The sequence below is a fragment of the Culex pipiens genome, chromosome 2, assembly GCF_016801865.2.
Source record: "Culex pipiens pallens isolate TS chromosome 2, TS_CPP_V2, whole genome shotgun sequence".
In the NCBI taxonomy this organism is placed as follows: domain Eukaryota; kingdom Metazoa; phylum Arthropoda; class Insecta; order Diptera; family Culicidae; genus Culex; species Culex pipiens.
In genome coordinates this window covers 76,209,115-76,230,248 of record NC_068938.1, presented here as the reverse complement: position 1 = coordinate 76,230,248, position 21,134 = coordinate 76,209,115, and the positions used below count along the sequence as shown (strand labels likewise).

General features: G+C 38.6%; 2 protein-coding genes across 4 annotated transcripts; both read left to right on the top strand.

Moving 5' to 3' along the window:
• Positions 1-2,316: 2,316 nt before the first annotated feature.
• Positions 2,317-13,028, top strand: LOC120413537 (conserved oligomeric Golgi complex subunit 4). Of its 2 annotated transcripts, XM_039574412.2 has the most exons (3): positions 2,317-4,698; positions 4,761-4,804; positions 12,890-13,028. In XM_039574412.2, exons 1-2 carry the CDS (start codon positions 2,450-2,452, stop codon positions 4,801-4,803), a joined length of 2,292 nt encoding a protein of 763 aa, XP_039430346.1. In that variant the 5' UTR covers positions 2,317-2,449; the 3' UTR covers position 4,804; positions 12,890-13,028. The 2 variants fall into 2 exon arrangements, with proteins under 2 accessions (XP_039430346.1, XP_052563436.1); XM_052707476.1 differs by lacking the exon at positions 12,890-13,028 and having other exon boundaries at positions 2,318-4,698; positions 4,761-4,912.
• Positions 12,985-20,321, top strand: LOC120413536 (trifunctional enzyme subunit alpha, mitochondrial). 2 transcript variants are annotated; one of them, XM_039574410.2, is made up of 5 exons: positions 12,985-13,125; positions 13,183-13,287; positions 17,725-18,572; positions 18,629-18,808; positions 18,876-20,321. In XM_039574410.2, the coding sequence occupies exons 2-5, from the start codon at positions 13,215-13,217 to the stop codon at positions 20,085-20,087; spliced, it is 2,313 nt and encodes a 770-aa protein (XP_039430344.1). In that variant the 5' UTR covers positions 12,985-13,125; positions 13,183-13,214; the 3' UTR covers positions 20,088-20,321. The 2 variants fall into 2 exon arrangements, with proteins under 2 accessions (XP_039430344.1, XP_039430345.1); XM_039574411.2 differs by having other exon boundaries at positions 13,174-13,287.
• The last annotated feature ends 813 nt before the right edge of the window (positions 20,322-21,134 follow it).

The following is a 21,134-nucleotide window of genomic DNA, read 5'->3' as shown; positions in this document are numbered from 1 at the left end:
ATTGTTGTCTTTCTCGTGGATTTATGTTTCCTGGAAAACACCAGGAGACTTCTTCTGTTGGAAGAGGATTGACTCATTATTCGATTGATTCAATATTTGTTCAATATTATGAAATTGATTTATATCTCCCAAAAACTAATTGACAGATGGAAATAAATAAATTTAATAGAGTTAAAAGCAGTGATTTTTAAAAATTTAATTGATATCAGAATTCATGCCTAATTTTACAACCTGAATGTCACAAATCCAAACATCCACTAATCTGAATGCTTGCTAATCTAAATGTATTCGGATTAAAAATCAATTGAACGTTAAATAATTGCCGTCAAACTGATGTATACATTTTAATCCCGTTATAAAACGTACATATCCAGTGGGAGGATAATCATTCGATCGCAATCAGTTTTCCGGATAAGATTATTTTAATTCTCAATTTTGAATGGAGATACAGAGTTGATTCGTTAATACGAATTCCGCTACTTCGAATGTCCGCTAATTCAAATGCACACAAATTCGTATGTTTTCTAACTAAAAAGCACTCAACTCCATTGATTGACGAATTTCTTCAAACCACGTCATGCTTTTGACAACTGTCAGACATTTCATTTCGCAATTCCTTTAGCTAGTTCGCTCTATATCTACCATAGAATGCTCTGCAAATTATGCGTAAAATAAAATTTAAAAAATGTTAATTAACTGCAAATGCATGCAAATTAAAAATTTAAATGTCAAAAAATATACATTTTTAAAATATCACACCCGAGTTGCATTGTTAATTTGATTTGGTTAACCGTAGTGGATTTTATTTATTTATTTTTTTTTTCTCTTTGTGCTGTGTTCGTGTTCATGTTCAATTCATGCATGCAGTGGGGGGTCATTGTGGTAATGAATATTATTGCGCGTCAGTATCGTGTGGGCAGCAGGTCCAGGAAGATGGTTTTATTGTCGTGTTTGTTTTGTAATGTATTTGTATTAAAACCTAGCATGGCTTTTTGTGGTAATGATATTGGTTTTGGTGGTGGTGGTGATGGTGTTAAAAAAAACAAACGTTCAATTTACTAACATTGAGTCCAAACCTCCCTACAAACATCTATACCACTAGGTGACGTAGAGATCTCTGCGCATTCTAGATAGATGTTTACTGACATACCTTCCAATCCCCGAGGTTAGTAAGGTACTGGCCAGGAGCACCTTATCTTACTGGATAGTATTACACGCTCATCTAAAGATGAAAACATGGTATCTCCCGAATATTGTAACCGGAGGGCTTTTGTTAATTTGATTTGGTGGATTTTCTTGAAATAATTCGAACTGTCAAAAATCCACCAAAGCATCTACCACCTCTACCACATGTGGTAGAAGCTTTGGTGGATTTTTGACAGTTCGAATTATTTCAAGAAAATCCACCGCGGTTAACCAAATCAAATTAACAAAAGCCCTCGGATGAGAGTCTAGTGCTATCATACGTTTATTTACAGTTAAACAGCAAGATAAGCGTTGTGCAGCCATCCGGGATTGTGCGACCTTTATTGCTAATGCTAATGCTAATTTTTCACAACGATAATGCTTATTTTTCTGAGTACAACGACCCTTTGTTCGCCCGTCAAGGAGTTAAAGTAGACTTTTAAATCAATTTTGAAAAAATTACTTCGCGGCCCAAGGGGACCATTGTTGATCCATTGCAAACATGTCTGGGGTTTTTATTTGAAATGATCCAATAAACCAAATTTCAAGTTTTCGCTTTGTAGGTGTTTTTGATACCACCTTGAGTTAGGGGTATTAAAAGCACTCAAAAAGCGAAAACTGAAAATTCGGTTCATTGGACCTTTAAATAATAATAATAATAAAAAAAACTCCAGATGTTCTCTAGTCAATTTATTTTTTTTGCAATAAATTGAAAAAAAGTGATCAGAAATTGTTTTTAGTCATGTTTTTTACCGTTGTACATTAAAACTTACATAGAGCTTTAGGACCCTATTGGAATAAATTATTTTGCTAAAAGGCAGAACATTCGATGGAAAGTTGGACACTTTGCCTACTTTTTGACTCAATTTCAGTTGAATCTTTTAGTTGTAAAAGAATATCAATGGTCTTATATGCCAACATTGGATCCTCGATGGAATTACATGCTGTTCACCAATTATAAGAAAATAATAAATCAAAATGAAACATAGCAAATATTTTTGATTTTTCTGACCAATTTTTGCATTGTTTGTTTCTCACTGTGCACTCGAAATGTTTCACCGGATGTTTACCCAAAAATAACTTAAATTTATTCAGCGTGCAATCAGATGTTTTGGCTCCGCACTGACAGTTGCGTGTTGTGATTTTTTGATTTGCCAACAAGTCAAATGATTTTTCAAGATTTCTACGTAAACAAATCGCATTTTTCCGGTTCTAACTTTGTGCAATTGAGCGAATAAAAATCAAGGACAAAATCCTAGCCGCAATGATCAAGCTGGAATCGCTCGTGGAAGACTGTGACATAAGCACGCAGGAGGGCATCGAGGAGGCCTGTCGGAGGATCGCTTCCAAAGAGAAAGATGTCGACTGCCGGCTGGAGGAGATTCTGTCCCAGCAGTGCCAGTTGGAGGGTAAAATGCGCAACATTGGGCTGGCGCTGGCCGGGTTGGGCGTGGTCGGGGACAAAACGCGCAATCTGTCCACGCAAATTGACCACACGTCCCAGCTGGCGGAGAAGGTCAGCGCGAAGGTGCGCCGGTTGGACGAGGCTCGCAGCCGGGTTTCGGAGTGCCAGCAGCGGGTGCACGATTTGATTGATTTGCAGCTGTGCAGCCAGGGCGTCATAACGGCTATTAAAGAGGAGGACTTTGAGAAGGGGGCGGTGCACGTGAATCGGTTCCTGGCGATGGATAAGAACCTGCTGCAGAAGACGGCGGATGATGTGTCGGGGTCGATTACGTCGGTCAGTAAGGCGGTTTCGACGTTGGAACAGGCGGCGACGCAGATTCGGCACGTCGTGAATCAAAAGTTTGACGAAGCGGTTAAGAAGGACGATCTGGCTTCGGTGGAGCGGTTCTTTAAGATATTTCCTTTGCTCGGGATGCACGACGAGGGGTTGGCCAAGTTTATGACGTATATTTGTACGAAGCTGCAGGCGAAAGCGCAGAAGGAGCTGCGCTCTTCGATGGATATTGCCAAGGCCGAGAAGCGGACGACGGTTGCGTATTCGGACACGTTGACCGTTTTGTTGGAGAACATTGCCCGCGTAGTTGAAGTCAACCAGGCGATTATCGAGAACTGCTACGGCGCGGGTCGGTTGGTGCCGGTGATTGCGATTTTGCAGCGCGAATGCGACGACGAGGTCGTCAAGTTGGTGTTGGAGTTCAACAAGAATCGGCAGATTGGCCGGCGAGTGGCGCAGATCAACGACTTTATCAAAAATTCTGGGAATACGGCGGCCATGGGACATTATCGAAAGCCGTCGGGTGGCGGTTCGATGGACAAGCTGAACGCGAAGGACATCGATGCGTTGATTGGGGAGATTACGATCATACATTCCAGGGCGGAGCTTTACGTCAAGTTTATCCGGCGGAGATGCGCAAACGACCTGGACAAGAGTTCCCTCGACCAGGAGGCGAAAGACGGTAAGCTGAACGAGTTGAACGAAATCCTGCAAAAGAGCCGTCTGAGCACGCAAATGCAGGAAGTTCTTGGAACCTACCTTCTCTTTGAACGGTACTTCATGGAGGAAAGCGTATTGAAAGCGATCGCCCTGGACAATCTGGAGCAAGGCCAGCAATGTTCCAGCATGTTGGACGACGTGTTCTTCATCATCCGCAAGTGCATTCGAAGGTCAAACGGGACGCAATCGCTGGACGGAATCTGCGCCGTGATCAACAACGCAGCCAGCTGTCTGGAGCAGGACTTCCTCAACGCCCTCAAATCCCCCCTAAAAGCCGGTTATCCCACCGGGTACATGGACCTGGCCCAGTCCGCTCTGCAAAGCTCAATCCAACAAGGCCGACTCCAAACCAGCGACGTCGATCAAGCCCGTACCAAGTTCATAACCGCGCTGAACAACGCCGACATGTCCACCGAGTTCATCGAAACCCTTCACTCCGCCATGGCCGACGAAATCAAGCTCAACTTCCCCGCCATGACGAGTCGCGAAAAGGAAAAGCTCGAAAGTTGTCTGTCCCTGCTGAAATCCGTCGGCGACTCCCTCAAAGCCCTCGTCGACTTTGGCCTGCAGCAACTCCGCACCGCCGCCATCAAACCGCGCCTCCATCCCTGGGTGGACCAGTTCATCGCCCACAACCACAACCTCACCGAGGAGGAACTGGCCACGTACGAAGCCGGAGAAACCTTCATTCAGTTCCTGATCGTGCAAATCGACGGTATGCTGACCATGTTCAAGGCATCCCTCACCCCGCGCAATTACGACGCCCTCGTCAGCATCGTGACGACGGAAATCACCGCCCGACTCGAGCGCGCCATCAAAAAGTCCACCTTCAACCGACTCGGTGGACTCGTCCTCGACCAGGAGGCGCGCGCCCTGGCATCGTTTCTAACCGGGGCCACCTCCTGGTCGGTGCGCGATAAACTGGCCAAGCTGCTGCAGCTGGCCACGATTCTGAACCTGGAGAGCGTGTCCGAGCTGCCCGAGTACTGGGAGTCGTCTTCGGCGACGTGGCGGTTGACGCCGAGCGAGGTGCGGACCGTGCTGGCGTTGAGGTGACGATTTGGGAGGATTTTATTTTTCAAAACTATAAAATTAATGTGATTATTTTTTGCAGGATTGACTTTAGAATGGAGGACATCAAGAAGTTGAGGCTTTGAGGTACGTACTGTTACTAGAATTCTTATAAATAAAGTTATAATATATCATATATATTCTCTACGGTATTGCACATAATTCATATTAATATACGTTAGGCGCTTATTCTAAGTTATTGTCAATTTAGCTCTAAAACTACCGAATTTCCTGAAACTCAGTTCCACGATTCCAAAAAAATAATGTTCAAGTAAAACAAATGCTTTGCGAACAGCAGAACGAACGGAACTAATTATCCTGCTCGCGAGCCATTCCAAGAAAAAATCGGCCGACAAGCCGATGGAGTGGACTCTTTCGTTGTCGATATTGATAGGGGGCCGTCAATAGCGGGAGATATTAAAATGTAGAACAAAAAAACTGAGCCGTAGCCTAGTAAAAAAGTATACAAACGTCAAAAAACCAAAACAAACCTAAATGACCGAGGGGCTAATGGATGCAAAAAATATGTTCAATAAATAAAAACCAATTTCAAACTTTTATTTAATTTTATGTCACAATTGAAGAAATATGGAAAGTAAGCATTGTTCAAAATTTGAGAAACTTTTTTTTTATCAGAAAAATATTATGCATCGGCGGTCCCCTCGTTATTTTACGTTCAGCCCTGCTACCGAACAAGTACTGTACCTGAAATTTTCAAGGAAATTCAGCGTTTACCAAACCAACAGGTTTATTCCAGTACCGCAGAATCGTGCAATTTTGCAGCGGTTCTGCAGCAGAATCCCACACGTTCCCACACTTTACTGCAACAAAAGTTATAAAAGAAATTCTACAGTTCTGGGGATACGGGAAAAATTCGAGAACTCGCCAAAATCCACAAAAAAATCGCAAATTCGGAGCATACTTTATTGAAAATTATTTTCTAACTGATGAACAGTTCTTGCACTTAAAACGTTATGTGCACTTAACTCAAAATTTAAAGTTAATATACAGTACTTGTTCGGTAACTGGGCTGAGAACGTAGACCAGTTACCGAATGCTGCCTGCTAACTGGACTGATCGAAAAATGACGAGGGGGAAAATCGATGCATTACATTTTCATAACAAAAATAGAAATAAACATAATTAAAAAAAAATACTTCCAGAGAGTAGTACCCTTTGAATAACCTTCGATCACAACCAAGGATGCCAGATGCACAGATTTGTCTGTGTTTCACAGACATTTGGGCTTGTGTCAGACATTTTTTGAGGTACACAGACTTTTAAAAAACTTCATTAAATTAATAATTTGTAAAAATTTTAACCGAAACTTATTTAGTTAGTTCTCAAATGCTTAAAAACGCAATTTCTGATGGATTTCAATGACTGTAAATTGATATATTTGAATTTTAGACAAGTGCACAGACATACACAGACTTTTTTACAGACATTTTAAAAAACCATCTGGCATCCCTCACAACATGAAATTTCATGAACTTAGAAATTTTATTTTTTATTTATTGAACTTAACTTTTGCATCCACTGACTTGATTTGTTATTGTTTTTTTTACCTTTGTCTTCGCTTTAACTGGGCCACAGCATTTTTAGGATCCAAAATTTGGTTAATCGATTTTTTCCCATTAATTCCTATACATTTTGTAATTTTATGACACAATAATAACTGTAAAGTTTTGGCTTTTTTTTTATTTGATAATAAAAAACAAAATCAAATATTTTTTAAATTAATTTATTTTTTTTCTTTTTGCAAGTCTCTTTTGTTTTTAAACAAGGAGTTGGATGAATGGTAATGTCTGACATTAGGGTACGTTAACCATTAGTGGACCCCTTTCCTATAGTGGACCCTCTGAAGCGTTTTTGATGAAAAATTCAATAAAATCACAATTTCAAGCGTGTTGTTGTCTACAAATCTTTTATTTGGCATGTTCAGCATCATTTAAAACAATGTTGACTGACATTGAATCGTCCTTTTCACCAAAATAAGTGTTTTGAGTTCGACATCTGAAATCAGCCATGGCCACTAGCATTTTCACAACAAAACAGCATTTATATTTTATTATTGAATTAACTATCCAATCATTTTTGACTGATCATTTAACTTTAGTAAGTCGAAATAATGTAAGTTTAAGGAACTTTACTAAAATAAAGCGAAGAACTGCTCATTTTCGAGCAAAAATTAGGGGGGTCCAATATAGGACAACGAAAATCCAAACTTTTCCAAAAGTGGACCCCTGTAAATTTAACCTTCAAAAATGAAGAAAACGTTGTATTTAAACAAAAGTTTGTCTTAAACATACAATAAATGCTTGTTGTAATCAACCTAAACGAATATTTTTTCAATTATGAGTATAAATATAGCTGTTTTCATGTTAAAAGTACCAACAATTCTGAAGCCGTAAGAATTTAAAATTTATCGAAACTATAGTTAATTGTACTTAACTGAAGCATCATAAATGTAGTTTGAAATGATATTTTATAATAATAAATCAATAACAAAACATTTTTTTTTAAATAAACGTGCGTGGTTTTATCAGCAACTGTAAAGCAACTGTATTGTTTAGTTTCGGTCCACCATTTATGTAATAAATATGGAAAAAATTTGAATCAAAAAAACATTTTTAAATTTATTTTTATTTTTACAGTAGTTTTTGAAAAGTTTTCTCTGATCTTTTACGGAAATAAATGTGTTTAAATGTCTGTTAGATTTTTCCGTTGTTTAAAGCCAAATTTGTCAACAAAACATATTTTCTTATGATGAAAAGTGAGCAAAATCCATCTTTTATTCGTTATATCTATCATTAGACCTACACCATGCATCAAAACATCCAAAATCGTTTAAATTTGGTATAAAAATAACAGTTTGCCTATAGTGGACCCGGGTCCACAATCGGATTATGGACCCAGGTCCACTATAGGAAAAGGGGGTCCATAACAGGAAAAAAAACTTTTTTTTTTCAAATGGCTATTTTTCTGCTCAAAAACGAATAACTGATGAAACAAATAGTCAAAATTGTTCAAAAGACTTCAGATTTCATTGTTTTGTACAGAGGGTTATGAAAAAGTGCTTAAAATATTAAAAAAAATGTAAAAAATGTGTTTCGGCTCTACTAGGGGGTCCACTAATGGTTAAAATACCCTACATGTTGCCTGAGCAATATTGGATTGTTTTGAATTAGTTGCAAATAAGGCTTGGCGACAATAAATGCTGCTTGGGATATCTAACATACAGCCAAACACACAGACATTTGTTCAGCTTGGGATTCTGAATCGATATGTACAAATGAAGGTAGGTCTAGGAGGTCTAACTAAAAAGTTCATTTTTCGAGTGATTTTATAGCCTTCCCTCAGTAAGGTGAGGAAGACAAAAAAAAAACTTTGTGCGATGCAGTCCAGACTTGATTATCCGAAGGCCTTGGCAAATTTTCATTTTTGATACTCGAGACTGGATTGTACTAAACATCGAAAATTAAAAAAAATCAAGAGATTAAATCAACCCAAACATGCTAAAAATGATTCTAAACGCAGGGGAATGTATTTAAAATTGTTTTCAGCGGAATGCACTTTAATTTCCATTCAAATTTTAAAGTAATTTAAAAAAATGCCCCAGATTTTTTGTGCAAAATTTGAAGAGGGGGTGAAAAATCTTTAGATAAAATGTTTGATAAAAAAAGAGTTATGCTTTGAACAAACTTAGTTATTTAAAATTTATTTGGAAAAAGCTAAAAAAACTCGCTGTTTTTATTCTGGACGACAACTAAAACAAATAATAAAAAAGCATTACATTACAAAAAAAATGTTTCATTTTCAATAGGGTACGTTATCCATTAGTGGACCCCTTTCCTATAGTGGACCCTCTGAAGGGGTTTTGATGAAAAATTCAATAAAATCACAATTTCAAGCGTGTTGTTGCCTACAAATCTTTTATTTGGCATGTTCAGCATCATTTAAATCAATGTTGACTGATATTGAATTGTCCTTTTCACCAAAATAAGTGTTTTGAGTTCGACATCTGAAATCAGCCATGGCCACTAGCATTTTCACAACAAAACTGCATTTATATTTTATGATTGAATTAACTATTAAATCACTTTTTGACTGATTATTTAACTTCAGCAAGTCGAAATAATGCAAGTTTAAGGAACTTTAATAAAATAAAGCGAAGAACTGATCATTTTCGAGCAGAAATTAGGGTGGATATAGGATAACGAAAATCCAAACTTTTCCAAAAGTGGACCCCTGTTAATTAAACCTTCAAAGATGAAGAAAACTGTGTATTTAAGCAAAAGTTTCTCTTAAATATACAATAAATGCTTGTTGTTATCAACCTAAACGCATATTTTTTCAATTATGAGTATAAATATAGCTGTTTCATGTTAAAAGTACCAAAAATGCTGAAGCCGTAAAAAAATATAATTAATCAAAACTACAGTCAATTGTACTAAACTGAAGCATCGTAATTGCAGTTTGAAATGATATTTTATAATAATAAATCAAGAACAACACATTTTTTTAAATAAACATGCGTGGTTTTATGAGCAACTGTAAACAAATCTATTGTTTAGTTTCGGTCAAACATTTATGTAATTAATATGAAAAAATGTGCATCAAAATTACTTTTTTTTATTATTTTATGTTTACAGTGATTTTTGAAACGTTTTCTCTGATCTTATTCGGAAATAAATGTTTTTAAACGTCTGTTAGGTTTTGTTGTTGTTTAAAGCCAAATTTGTTAACAAAACATATTTGTTTATGATGAAAAGTGAGCAAAATCCATATTTTATTCATTATATCTATCATTATACCTACACCATGCATCAAAACATCAAATATTGGTTAAATTTGATATAAAAATAACAGTTTGCCTATAGTGGACCCGGGTCCACAATCGGATTATGGACCCGGGTCCACTATAGGAAAAGGGGGTCCATAACAAGGCAAAAAAACTTTTTTTCAAATGGCTATTTTTCTGCTCTAAAATAATTAAACTGATAAAACAAATAGTCAAAATTGTTCAAAAGACTTCAATTTTCATTGTTTTGTACAAAGGGTTATGAAAAAGTGCTTAAAATATTGAAAATTTGTGAAAAATGCGCTTCGGCTCCACTAGGGGGTCCACTAATGGTTAAAATACCCTACGCAACACTCCTGGTGACAAAAAAGCGCACGACAATAACGCGATTGGCAACAATAGCCAGATAGCTGTGAACATGTTGCGGCAATGTTTCCTATGCGATGCTAATATTTGTAGGAGAAATTGATGGTGTTGCAACAATGTTACAAATATGTTGCAAAAATGTTACCATTATGGTGAAATTTTCGGTTACTTGAAATCAAACATGCACCCAACATGATTTCAAGCGCAACAAACTTCTAATTAATTTCTCAATAAATATGTTTCCGCTTTGGTTTCACTACAAAACATAAATGGATAAGTCTGGAAAAATAAACCTGTCACATTTTTTGTCGACAACAAACAAATGTGTACATATGTGTACCGAATCAATGTCACTGGAATATCTCGTTACTGGCTGAGCCGATTTTGACCGTATTGGTCTCATTCGATTCGTCTTGGGGTCCCATAAGTCCCTATTGAAATTTATAAGATTTAGTAAAGCACATCAAAAGTTATGCTTAAAAAACTGCTGCATATAAATTTCACAATTTGCAAAAAAGGTTGATTTTTGCATGAAAACCTGCCATATTATAAATTTTTAGAAAGCTATCTAAAATTACAAGCAGTTTAAAAAATGGTCTGAACTTACATAACCTCAAATGGTCGGGTCTGATCGCCATGAAAAAGCCGTGTAGAGGGATGCCATTTTCCTCAAAGGCGGTGTCTGTATAATCTTGACAAAAAGTCTGTATGTAGTCTATTTTTTTTACTCATCACTTTTTTTTATTAGGACCTCTTAGGTGCTGTGATCACGTTAGGGGAGATCCATAAACCATGTGGACACTTTAGGGGGGTTAGAATCACTCTAGAGAGGAGGAAAAAAAAGGTGGATTAAGTAACGTTTTTCGCTAAAATGTTTGACTTGTTATTTATTTTTTTATATTTTTTTTATTTTTTTGCTCATTTAGTTTCTCCATTCTTTTGAGCAAAAGCAGTTTGCTGAAAAAAATATAGTTTTAAAAAACTTTTTTGAGAGATACTCTAAAAATAGAGTAGTGTTTGAAAAACATTTGTTTTATAAAGTATCTAAAAGTCAATGTTTTTTTGCACCCTTTTTGAAAATGGCGGTTTCTCAAATTTTTAAAGAGTTTTCAGGAAAAAGTAACTCTGTGAGTTTGTTGCATTTGACAGTTTCCTCCTTGACAGTTTGTTTAGCAAATAACTACACACTTAGATAGTTTTTACCGAATTCGGAAGTTGAAAAATCGGTAAAGTTTAGATCGGCAAACTATTTGGCAAAATTTACAATATTTTACCATGTATCGGTTATACGATAAATAATAATAAACTTCATTAGTTAATTTCGGTTTGTTTTTACCGAAATCGGTTATTTTCAGTTTACCAAACTCAGCAGTTGAAAATTCGGTTAACATTACCGAATTCGGTCAAAAAATCATAGTGTGCAGTTTTGGGAAAACTTTTTTTTCTGAAAAAGTGTTTTTAGTTTTGGCTTTGACTATAAAAGTCCAGACTCGATTATCCTAAGGTTTGTATGGAACTTCGGATAATCGAATCACGAACAATTTTTTTTTCGTTTTTGTCTTTTTCATCAAATTTGAGCTCTGCGAAACAATATTAGTTAAATTTGAATAGTTGATAGCCTATTAAATAATAATATGATTTTTTTCAATGTATCGTCACCGCCATATTGGATTAGATTTAAAAATTCTAAATCACTTTAGCGTAGCGTTTTTTTTCGTGGTTCGATTATCCTAAGTGAAATTTTTCCGAGGCCTTCGGATTATCGAGTCTGGACTGTATTTTAAAATAAAACAATGGAGCAGCCGTGGTTGGCTGATTAACCCTCTACTGCCCAAATTTTTTTTTCGAAAATATTTATTTTTCACGTGTTCAGGAGGTCATTTTGAGCAACTTTTGTTCTACGAAAAACTTTACTTCTCTTGTTTTATGTTTTTCTTGTTTCATTTTTAGTATTTTAATTAGCATTTATCTTGTTTAGTTTATGCTTGTTTTTGGTAGTATTTGGCCTACTCTACCACCTATTATAATTACATTTCGCCTATCTAATTTATTCATGTTTTTACAGTCACTTTTTCAATTTTTTGCATGTTTTTCACATTTTCTGCTATAGAATCGCACCATCATCATTTAAATTGCAAAAAAATGCGTAGAGGCATAGTCTGGGACACTACAAAAATTACTGCATACTTATTTTTACTGAAAATATAGGAAATGTTAGTAAAAAACACAGCCAAAGTTGACCCCTAAAAAAATGGCATTTTTAAAAACATTGGCAAAGTCACATAAAACAAGTTAAACTTCCAACCCTGAAATTATCTATAATTTTAAGAGTTCTTCTTTCCAATGCTTTTTAAAGATCAAAAATCGGTTGGAAAATTGATTTTTGGCGATTTTTTAGATCGAAGCCCGTCTAAAGGCGGGGTTAGGTTGTAGAGGGTTAAGGTATTCGCTTGGTAAGCGAATGGTTCTGGGTTCGTTTCCCATCTGCTCTCAACGAGAAAGTTAAGGACATACTTGAAATACATGAAAAGCTGAACATGGATGAAAAATCAAAGTCACTCGAGGTGGGTCTCGATCCCCCGTCCTTTGGATTTGTAAGCGAAAAATTCCAACCAACAATTTTCAACTTTTTATGACTTTTGAATTATGTTTCCCTTAAATGTACACAGCAAAAAAAAAGTGTAAATTTGGAAGGTGTAATTTTAGAAGGTTGAATATTACCTCTTTTATGATGTAATTTTACCTCAATTTAGACTGAAAATGCGACATTACACCAGAATAGTGGTAAAATTACACATTTTCAGAGGTAAAATTACACATTTTTTCTGACATAAAAGATGTACCCCTTTCCAGATGTAATATTACCATGATTTTTTTCTGTGTATTATTTTTCTGTTTTTTAAATGTACCAATTCAGACATTGAAAATTAACGTCGATTTCAAATTAAATTGCACAACACGTTGAAAAAGCACAACTTTTAACGTCAGATTGACCTTTACAGTGTTACAACAACAAAACCGACATGACAAAAGAAGTGTGAAAGACAAAAATGTCATAAGTCATCGCCGTCGTCGACATTCGTTGCATCGTCGCCTACCGAGACAGTCCAAGTCGTCGTCGTCGGATGTGCTAATCGCGTTCCATTTGAGTGGCTGCATCTCGTCATCAATTTAATTATTTTTTAGTTTTTTTTTATTAGTTTAATTTCACCTCGGATTAAAGTGCCTTTCCGTTTCTGTAAGTAAAATTTCTTTGGGGTTTAAGATTGTTCAAACTTTCATTTCGATTTTGCAGCTCCCCCCCGTAAGTGAGTGCGAGAAGAGAAAATGGCCAGCCTAAGACTGATTGGGACGTCGCTGCAGCGCCAACTGACCTTTGCCCGGTCGGTCAATTTCAGAGGTAAGTGGCCACCGGTCAATCTGGAATCTGGCTCTCTCGTCCGGGGAAGGATTTTGGGGCAACTTCTTATCAGCCTCGTTCCTTAGCTTGCGGCTAGGATTTGAGTTGGGCTCGCTGACTTAATCTTTGTATCAGTAAGTCCGGTCCGGTGAAAAGCAAAATAGCCGAGTTGGACTTTGTCCGAGGGGGTGCACATCGGCACGGTGACGGCAGTGGACTTGGGATGGGGCGAAAAAGGGGGGTTGGGTATGGAGAGAAGAGACGAAGTCTGTTGCGCCGCGTAAAGTTGATAATAGGTGCAAGTGAGAAGGAATGTCTTGGCGAGGATGAGACAGCACATGTTGGGGCACTCTGAGAAATGATTCCAGCAAATTGGAAATCCGTAAGAAAATGTTGGTTCATGTTTTACAGCTATAATTGTTACGAAAGCAAATTCGCATACAATTTAGCAAAAGAAAAAGAACAGCCTGATAAGGATTTATTTTGATTGAAAGTTATCAGCAAGGTGATCACGTGAAGGCTTTACTTTTAGACTCAGCAATTTCCAGGATTGACTCAGCAGCTCTACAACAAATCGCTTCAATGTGACATAACCAAATAGAGCTTTAACGCTGTTTGATACGGATAGAATGATCTCTCCGCTAAAAGAGCACTAGCTTGATCGAAATGGGGGTTTGTGCATAAATTTCCTTGTGTTTTGTGATTCACTCGTTGACATTCTGGTGAATTTATGAAAAAAGGAAAATCACACCTACTAACGAGGGTTACTTCTAGTGCAGTCGAATTCGAATGTAACGCTGGTCATTATGTTTGGCTTAAGCTTATTCCTGCTCATTATCACTCGAAACGTGCAAGGTTGTGTGATTATACCGTTCTACAGTGTAAACATCGAGCCAAAATTGGGTCTTTCGTAGACAGAAAATCATTTAGTCCTTTAGTGTTGAAACTGACAGTGTTTAAAATGGAAGCTGAAGGTAAAATTTTGACGATTTTTTTTTATCGAATGCTAAAGTAGAAAATTGCAAACAATAACGAACTTTATTACCGAATTATGGTTGAATTTTACCGATATCGTTAGGTTTTCACTCAACCAATCGTTCAGGGGTAATAAAATTCTGTTTAAGACAAAAGGAGGTATTAGATTATGCTAAACAAACTTGCTTTTTTTCGTGTTTGACAGTCTAATACCTCCTTAACAGTAATTGTTCGGTAACTGGGCGCTTGATAACTGGGTCGTAGCCCAGTTAAGAAGCAAACAAACGTCAAAAAATCAAAACAAAACGAAATGACCGAGGGGTTAATGGATGCAAAAATCAGATTCAATAAATACACAAACCTTTTTTCATTTTTTTTCAAATTTAAGTCACAAATGAAGAATATAATAAGTAAGCATTGTAAATTTATTTGAGTAACTATTATTTGTATGTTTCATAAGGAAAATATTATGCATCGGTGGTCCCCTCGTTATTTTTTGTTCAGCCCAGTTAACGAGCAACATTCGGTGACTGGACTACGTTCTCAGCCCAGTTACCGAATAACTACTGTATCTGGAGTTTTTATTTTGAAGGTCCAATAAAACAAATTTTCCAGTTTTTGCTTTTTGGGTCTTTTTGAAACCACCTTGAGTCAGGGGTATTAAAAAACACCCAAAAAGCAAAAACTGAAAATTTGGTTTATTGGACCTTTTAAAAAAAGGTGTTTATTGTCGTATGAACCCTGAACTACGCTAAAATGAATGAGAATGTTTAAATCCAAGATGGCGGCTGAAATGGCGGTGATGTAATATTGAAAAAATATATTTTATTTTTTAATAGGCAATCAACGACAAATTTTACTAAAATGGGGTCACAGGGCTCAAATTTTATGTTAAAAACAAGAAAATGAAAAATTAAGACAAAAAAAAATTGTGATTCGTTTTTTGATCCTAAAAATCACAAAATTCTGTGTATACATATTTTTTACAAGTGATTTTATTTGAAAATTTCAACAATTTAGTTATTAATTTATGCATTTAAATGATTAAAAAGCTCAAAAAAAAAACGAAACTATTGGCACTACGCCACCCGGGGCATGGCCTTCCTCTAACGTGGGATTTCTGCTCCAGCGCCTCTGACGAGACAGGAGAAACCGGGACCGACGTTTTACTTCACCATCCGATAGAAGCTCAGTGGATAAGGCGGGAATCGAACCCGCGTCTCATAGCATCATCGGGATCGGCAGCCGAAGCCGCTACCCCTGCGCCACGAGACCCACAGCTCAAATTTGTCGCTGAAAATAAAAAAAACACAATTCAATGGCTCCGAATTTTCCATGATACAGATAAAATACAGATTTATTTTTAGGAAAATACAGATCTCTCATAAAATAATCTGGCATCGTTGCGTCCGGATAATCGAGTCGGAACTGTATCTGATACAATATTCAATATTTAAAATCTTAAGATTCCCAAATTCTAAAATATATTCTTAAAATCTAACAATTTTGAAATAAAATTGTTTCAACATTCAAAAACTCTGATTTTTTTGTAATTGCTGAGTTTTTCATTTTTTAAATCCATAATTTTTACATCATTGAATTCGAAAATTATTAAATTCTTTAAATTATTTTATTCCTATTTTTTCCATAAATCATATTTTATAAAATCCAAAGTTTTTAAACTCTTATTCATAGATTAATAAATTCCTAAGTAATTAAATTATTAATTTTTGTATTCCAAAATTGATTCAATTCTGTAATTCTTAAATTATTTGGTTAATAATTAAAAAAATGTTTTCTGAAATTCATCACATTTTGTAATGCTGTAAATGCTCAAGTTCTTAAATTTTTAACGTTGCACATCAACCAGAGCTTTTGCACCAAGATTTTTGTTACAAACATTTAGTATCTTCAAAACTACGGGAACTATCGATATATTTCTTTTATTCATCCCCGAAAGTCTACAAAATTACTATCAATATACAGTAGTTGTTCGGTAACTGGGCGTTGTTTAACTGGGCGCTCGATAACTGGGCCGTAGCCCAGTTAAAAAGCAGACAAACGTCAAAAAACCAAAACAAACCAAAATGACCGAGGGGTTAATGGATGCAAAGGCATGTTCAATAAATAATAAAAACTTTTTTCCATCTTTTATTTCATTTCAAGTCACAATTAAAGAAATATGAAAAGTAAACATCGTAAATAAATTTGATCATCAGGAAAATATTATGCATCGGTGTTCCCTTCGTTATTTTTCGTTCAGCCCAGTAAGCGAGCAGCATTCGGTGACTGGGCTACGTTCTCAGCCCAGTTACCGAACAAATACTGTACCTAGATTGACTATTTCCGTAGCACAGTTCAATAGGGCGAATCTGCGATTGTGCACAAGCAGTCTATCCCCCTCTTACTAGAGTTATCTAAGCCCGCTCTCACGCACACTTGCACACGATTTGTTTTGCTGGCGGGTACAAAATTTAACCTCAATGTTTTTCGTGTACGTATACGCAATACACGCAATAACTCTCTTGGCGTGAACTGTCACTTTAGCATAAAGGATAGGCTGCTTGTTCACCCTATTAGGTTTTACAGCATGACGTCACGAGCGCACACGCACACACATTTTTACAGAGACACACGTGCAAAAAATGTAAACAGTGCAGCCAAGCTGTCAAATTTCTAACCTCAAAACCGAGTCGGCGTATAACCTAATTCTGGAGTTTTTTTTTGAAAAGGTCCAATAAACCAAATTTTCAGTTTTTGCTTTTTGGGTGTTTTTCAATACCCCTGACTCAAGGCGGTTTCAAAAACACCCAAAATGCAAAAACTGGAAATTTGGTTTATTGGACCTTTTCAAAAAAAAACTCCAGAATTGAACTGTTACTACGGATTTTTACAATCTGGTTGTTACAGGATTGGGTCAGTAATTTTGATTATTTTTGAATAAGAAGACAATAACTTCCTTGGTTGCTTTATAAGAACTAATTTTAAAAATCTAGAAGGGCGGAAAATCAAAAGCCAGAGTGGTCAGAATGAACAGAGGAAAAAATCATAACAAAGGATAAAAGAATCTAAATTTCAAGCTCAAATGTTTTGAATTTTGATTCGGGCTTCCAAGATTTAAAAATTGTAAAAAACTTTAAAATGTGCTATTTCAACAAAAATACAAAAATGAATGTTATTTAATGTATCCTACATAGTTTACATCTGATTGCACACGTCTTTGTTTTCATCACTTTCGATGATCGAATCTCGAATCCCGAAATACATATATATCTCTGTGGTAAGGCTTCATCCATAAAGTACGTCACGCTAAAATCAGCCAAAATTATCTTTTTTTTCGACGACGTGCCTTCCAAGATGCAACGCTATGTAAAGTCTTCTTGAAACATGTATAACATGAACAAAAAGTTGCTTTATTCAACATTTTCATTTCTCTCTCACCAACCCCCACCCCCCACCTAGGATCCTCCCCGCTGATGCAGAGCCGCTTCCTGGCCAGTGCGCCCGCCGCCAAGCACATCAAGACCAAGGTCGTCGACGGCGTGCTGGTGGTGACGCTGGACTCGCCCGGCGTCAAGGTCAACTCGCTCGGTGCCGAGGTGCAGGCCGAGTTCGATGCCGTGTTCCGCGAGCTGGAGACGAACCCCGCCCTCAGCTCTGCGGTGGTCATTTCGGCCAAACCGGGCTGCTTCATCGCGGGGGCCGACATTACCATGCTGGAAAAGTGCAAGACGGTCGAGGAAGCGACGAAGATCTCGCACGAGGGCCAGCTGCAGTTCAACAAGATGGAGAAGAGCCGCAAGCCGATTGTGGCCGCGATCAACGGAGTTTGTCTGGGAGGAGGGCTGGAGCTGGCGCTGGCCTGTCAGTACCGGATTGCGGTTAAGAGCAAGAAGACGAATTTGGGGTTGCCGGAGGTGATGTTGGGTCTGCTGCCCGGGGCGGGCGGAACTCAGCGACTGCCGAAGTTGTCGTCGATTCCGACGGCGCTGGATTTGGCGCTGACCGGGAAGAACGTCAAGGCAGACAAGGCCAAGAAGCTGGGCATTGTGGACTTGCTGGTGAATCCGTTGGGTCCGGGACTGAAGAACTCCGAAGACAGCACGATCGAGTACCTGGAGAAGGTTGCCATCCAGGCGGCCAAGGACATTGCCTCGGATAAGCTGAAGGTGAACCGCAAGAAGGGTGGGCTCGTGAACGGCGTCATGGATTTCGCCTTCTCGATTGACTGGGTCAAGGACAAGGTGTTTGGCAAGGCGCGCGAGCAGGTCATGAAGATGTCCGGTGGATTGTACCCGGCGCCGTTGAAGGTTTGTTCTTGTTAGGTGTTTGGCACTTTAGATGCTGATCGCGCTTCTAATTGTAGATTTTGGACGTGATTCGCACCGGCGTCGACAAGGGCTTCGAGGTTGGTTCGGAGGCGGAACGCAAGGGATTCGGAGAGTTGTCGCAGACTCCACAATCGAAGGGTCTCATCGGGCTGTTCCGCGGTCAGACTGAGTGCAAGAAGAACCGCTTTGGCAAGCCCGCCAATCCGCCAAAGACTGTGAGTGACTGCTTATCTGGGGAATAACTGAAAGAACTTGAACTGATACGATTAACGTTTATTCTAGATTGGCGTGCTGGGCGCGGGTCTGATGGGAGCCGGTATCGTGCAAGTGAGTATCGATAAGGGTTATCACGTCGTGATGAAGGACACCACGGAGGCGGGTCTGGGCCGCGGTATTGGACAGGTCCAAACCGGTCTGCAGAACGCCATCAAGCGAAAACGGATCAGCGCGATCGAGCGCGATCAGATCCTGTCCAACCTGAACCCTACGCTGAACTACGACGAGTTCCGCAATGTGGACATTGTCATTGAGGCGGTGTTTGAGAACTTGGACATCAAGCACAAGGTGATCAAGGAGCTGGAGCAGGTCATCCCGAAGCATGCCATCATTGCGACAAACACGTCGGCGATTCCGATCACCAAGATTGCCGCGGGAAGCTCGCGTCCGGACAAGGTTGTCGGAATGCACTACTTCTCCCCGGTAGACAAGATGCAATTGCTGGAGATCATCACCCACCCGGGAACGTCGAAGGAAACGGCCGCCGCTGCCGTCGAGGTTGGCTTGAAGCAGGGCAAGGTTGTGATCACCGTCGGCGATGGACCAGGCTTCTACACGACCCGTATTTTGTCCACGATGTTGTCCGAAGCGATCCGCCTCCTGCAGGAGGGCGTTGATCCGAAGGATCTAGACAAGATGACCAAATCGTTCGGTTTCCCGGTGGGAGCCGCCACCCTGGCCGATGAGGTCGGAATCGACGTCGGTGCTCACATCGCGGTTGATCTGGCCAAGGCCTTTGGCGATCGCTTCAGCGGTGGCAACCTTGGCGTCATGGAAGACATGGTCAAGGCCGGTTTCATGGGACGCAAGTCCGGCAAGGGAGTGTTTGTGTACGAAGGTGGCCGCAGCAAGAACCGCGAGGTCAACCACGAAGCCCTCGCCATCCTGAACCAGAAGTACGCGTTGCAATCGCGTGGTGCCAACAGCGTCGAGGACATGCAGCTGCGAATGGTGTCCCGGTTCGTGAACGAGGCCGTGCTCTGTCTGGAGGAGAAGATCCTGGACAGCCCGCTGGAGGGTGACGTCGGTGCCGTGTTCGGACTTGGATTCCCACCGTTCACCGGTGGACCGTTCCGCTGGGTGGACCAGTACGGCGCGGGCAAGCTAGTCGACAAGATGCGGTCGTACGCCGACCTGTACGGAGCTCCATTCCAGCCGGCGCAAACCCTGGTCGACATGGCGAAGGACTCGACGAAGAAGTTTTATGCTAGCAAGTAAGACAATCCGTGCGTAGTTGGTAAGTTTAGGAAAGGTTTTTTTTACTTTTATTATTACTTTTTGTTTTTGTTTAATCCCATCGACCTGATAAACGAGAAGAAATACCTGCCTGTCACATTAAAGTCCCATTTCGCAAGGTGTAGTAACGCCAGTAATCTTTAGTTGTAATGTCCACCAACTTTTTTTTCTGTTGCATTTTGTGTAATATAAATGAACGAAACTTTGTTAAAACAATCCCTGGTTGAGTTATTCTTACTTGAAAGAAACTCCATGACATAACACAATTATAAATTTTCCTAGACTTCTCAAAAACTGTCCAACTCCAAGCGAAACTTATTCTGGGGATACCGCGGAGATTTTCCCTTGTCCCCTCAAAAAAGTGGAGCATCAAAACATTCCCGTAAATGGACGGCTGTCATGGTGTTGAGAATCCGAATTGGTTTTATCTACAATGATCAATTCCTAGGCAGCCTATTTAGGAAAATCATCACATGAAAACTGGTACGGAGCTCGGCAAGAACGCAAAATTCCATATGAAAAAATGCCCAAGAAACGGTCAAGGAAAGGGTCACGAAAGATTTTTCTTCAGCGGTACGCAGCTGAAAAAAAAAACAGAAAAAGCTGAGAATAATTAAATTTGAAATAATTAAAATAATTTTCAATTTTTAAATTTAGAAATACAAAAAAATAAATAATTTTGGAATCGATTTTTTTTTTGAATTTGATTGTATCCAGGTTTTTAAGCGAAGATGGCGTTTGAATTGTGAACGTCCGAATTGTCAAAATCGCGCAGTAACACCAACATTAGAAAAAAAGTATGGCTGTCATGCCATGGCACACTTTTTTCGTAATGTTGGTACCACTGCGTGATTTTGACATTTCGGGCGTTCACCATTCGAACGCCATCTTCGCTTAAAAATCTGGATACAACCTACATAAGAAAATAGAAAAAATAATTTTTTTAATGGAAATTTTTACAATCAAAAAGTCAAGAAAATATTTAAAATCATTAATATAACATTTCAGAAATTTTATTTTTTTTAAGAA

What these genes read in the sequence shown, in the direction of transcription:
- LOC120413537 (XM_039574412.2), top strand. Translation starts at nt 2,450, where the DNA reads ATGATCAAGCTGGAATCGCTCGTGGAAGACTGTGACATAAGCACGCAG. An exon ending in CGGACCGTGCTGGCGTTGAG is followed by an intron (nt 4,699 to 4,760) that starts GTGACGATTTGG and finishes TATTTTTTGCAG; the next exon opens with GATTGACTTTAGAATGGAGG.
- LOC120413536 (XM_039574410.2), top strand. Translation starts at nt 13,215, where the DNA reads ATGGCCAGCCTAAGACTGATTGGGACGTCGCTGCAGCGCCAACTGACC. An exon ending in CCGGTCGGTCAATTTCAGAG is followed by an intron (nt 13,288 to 17,724) that starts GTAAGTGGCCAC and finishes CCCCCCACCTAG; the next exon opens with GATCCTCCCCGCTGATGCAG. An exon ending in CCGCCAATCCGCCAAAGACT is followed by an intron (nt 18,809 to 18,875) that starts GTGAGTGACTGC and finishes CGTTTATTCTAG; the next exon opens with ATTGGCGTGCTGGGCGCGGG.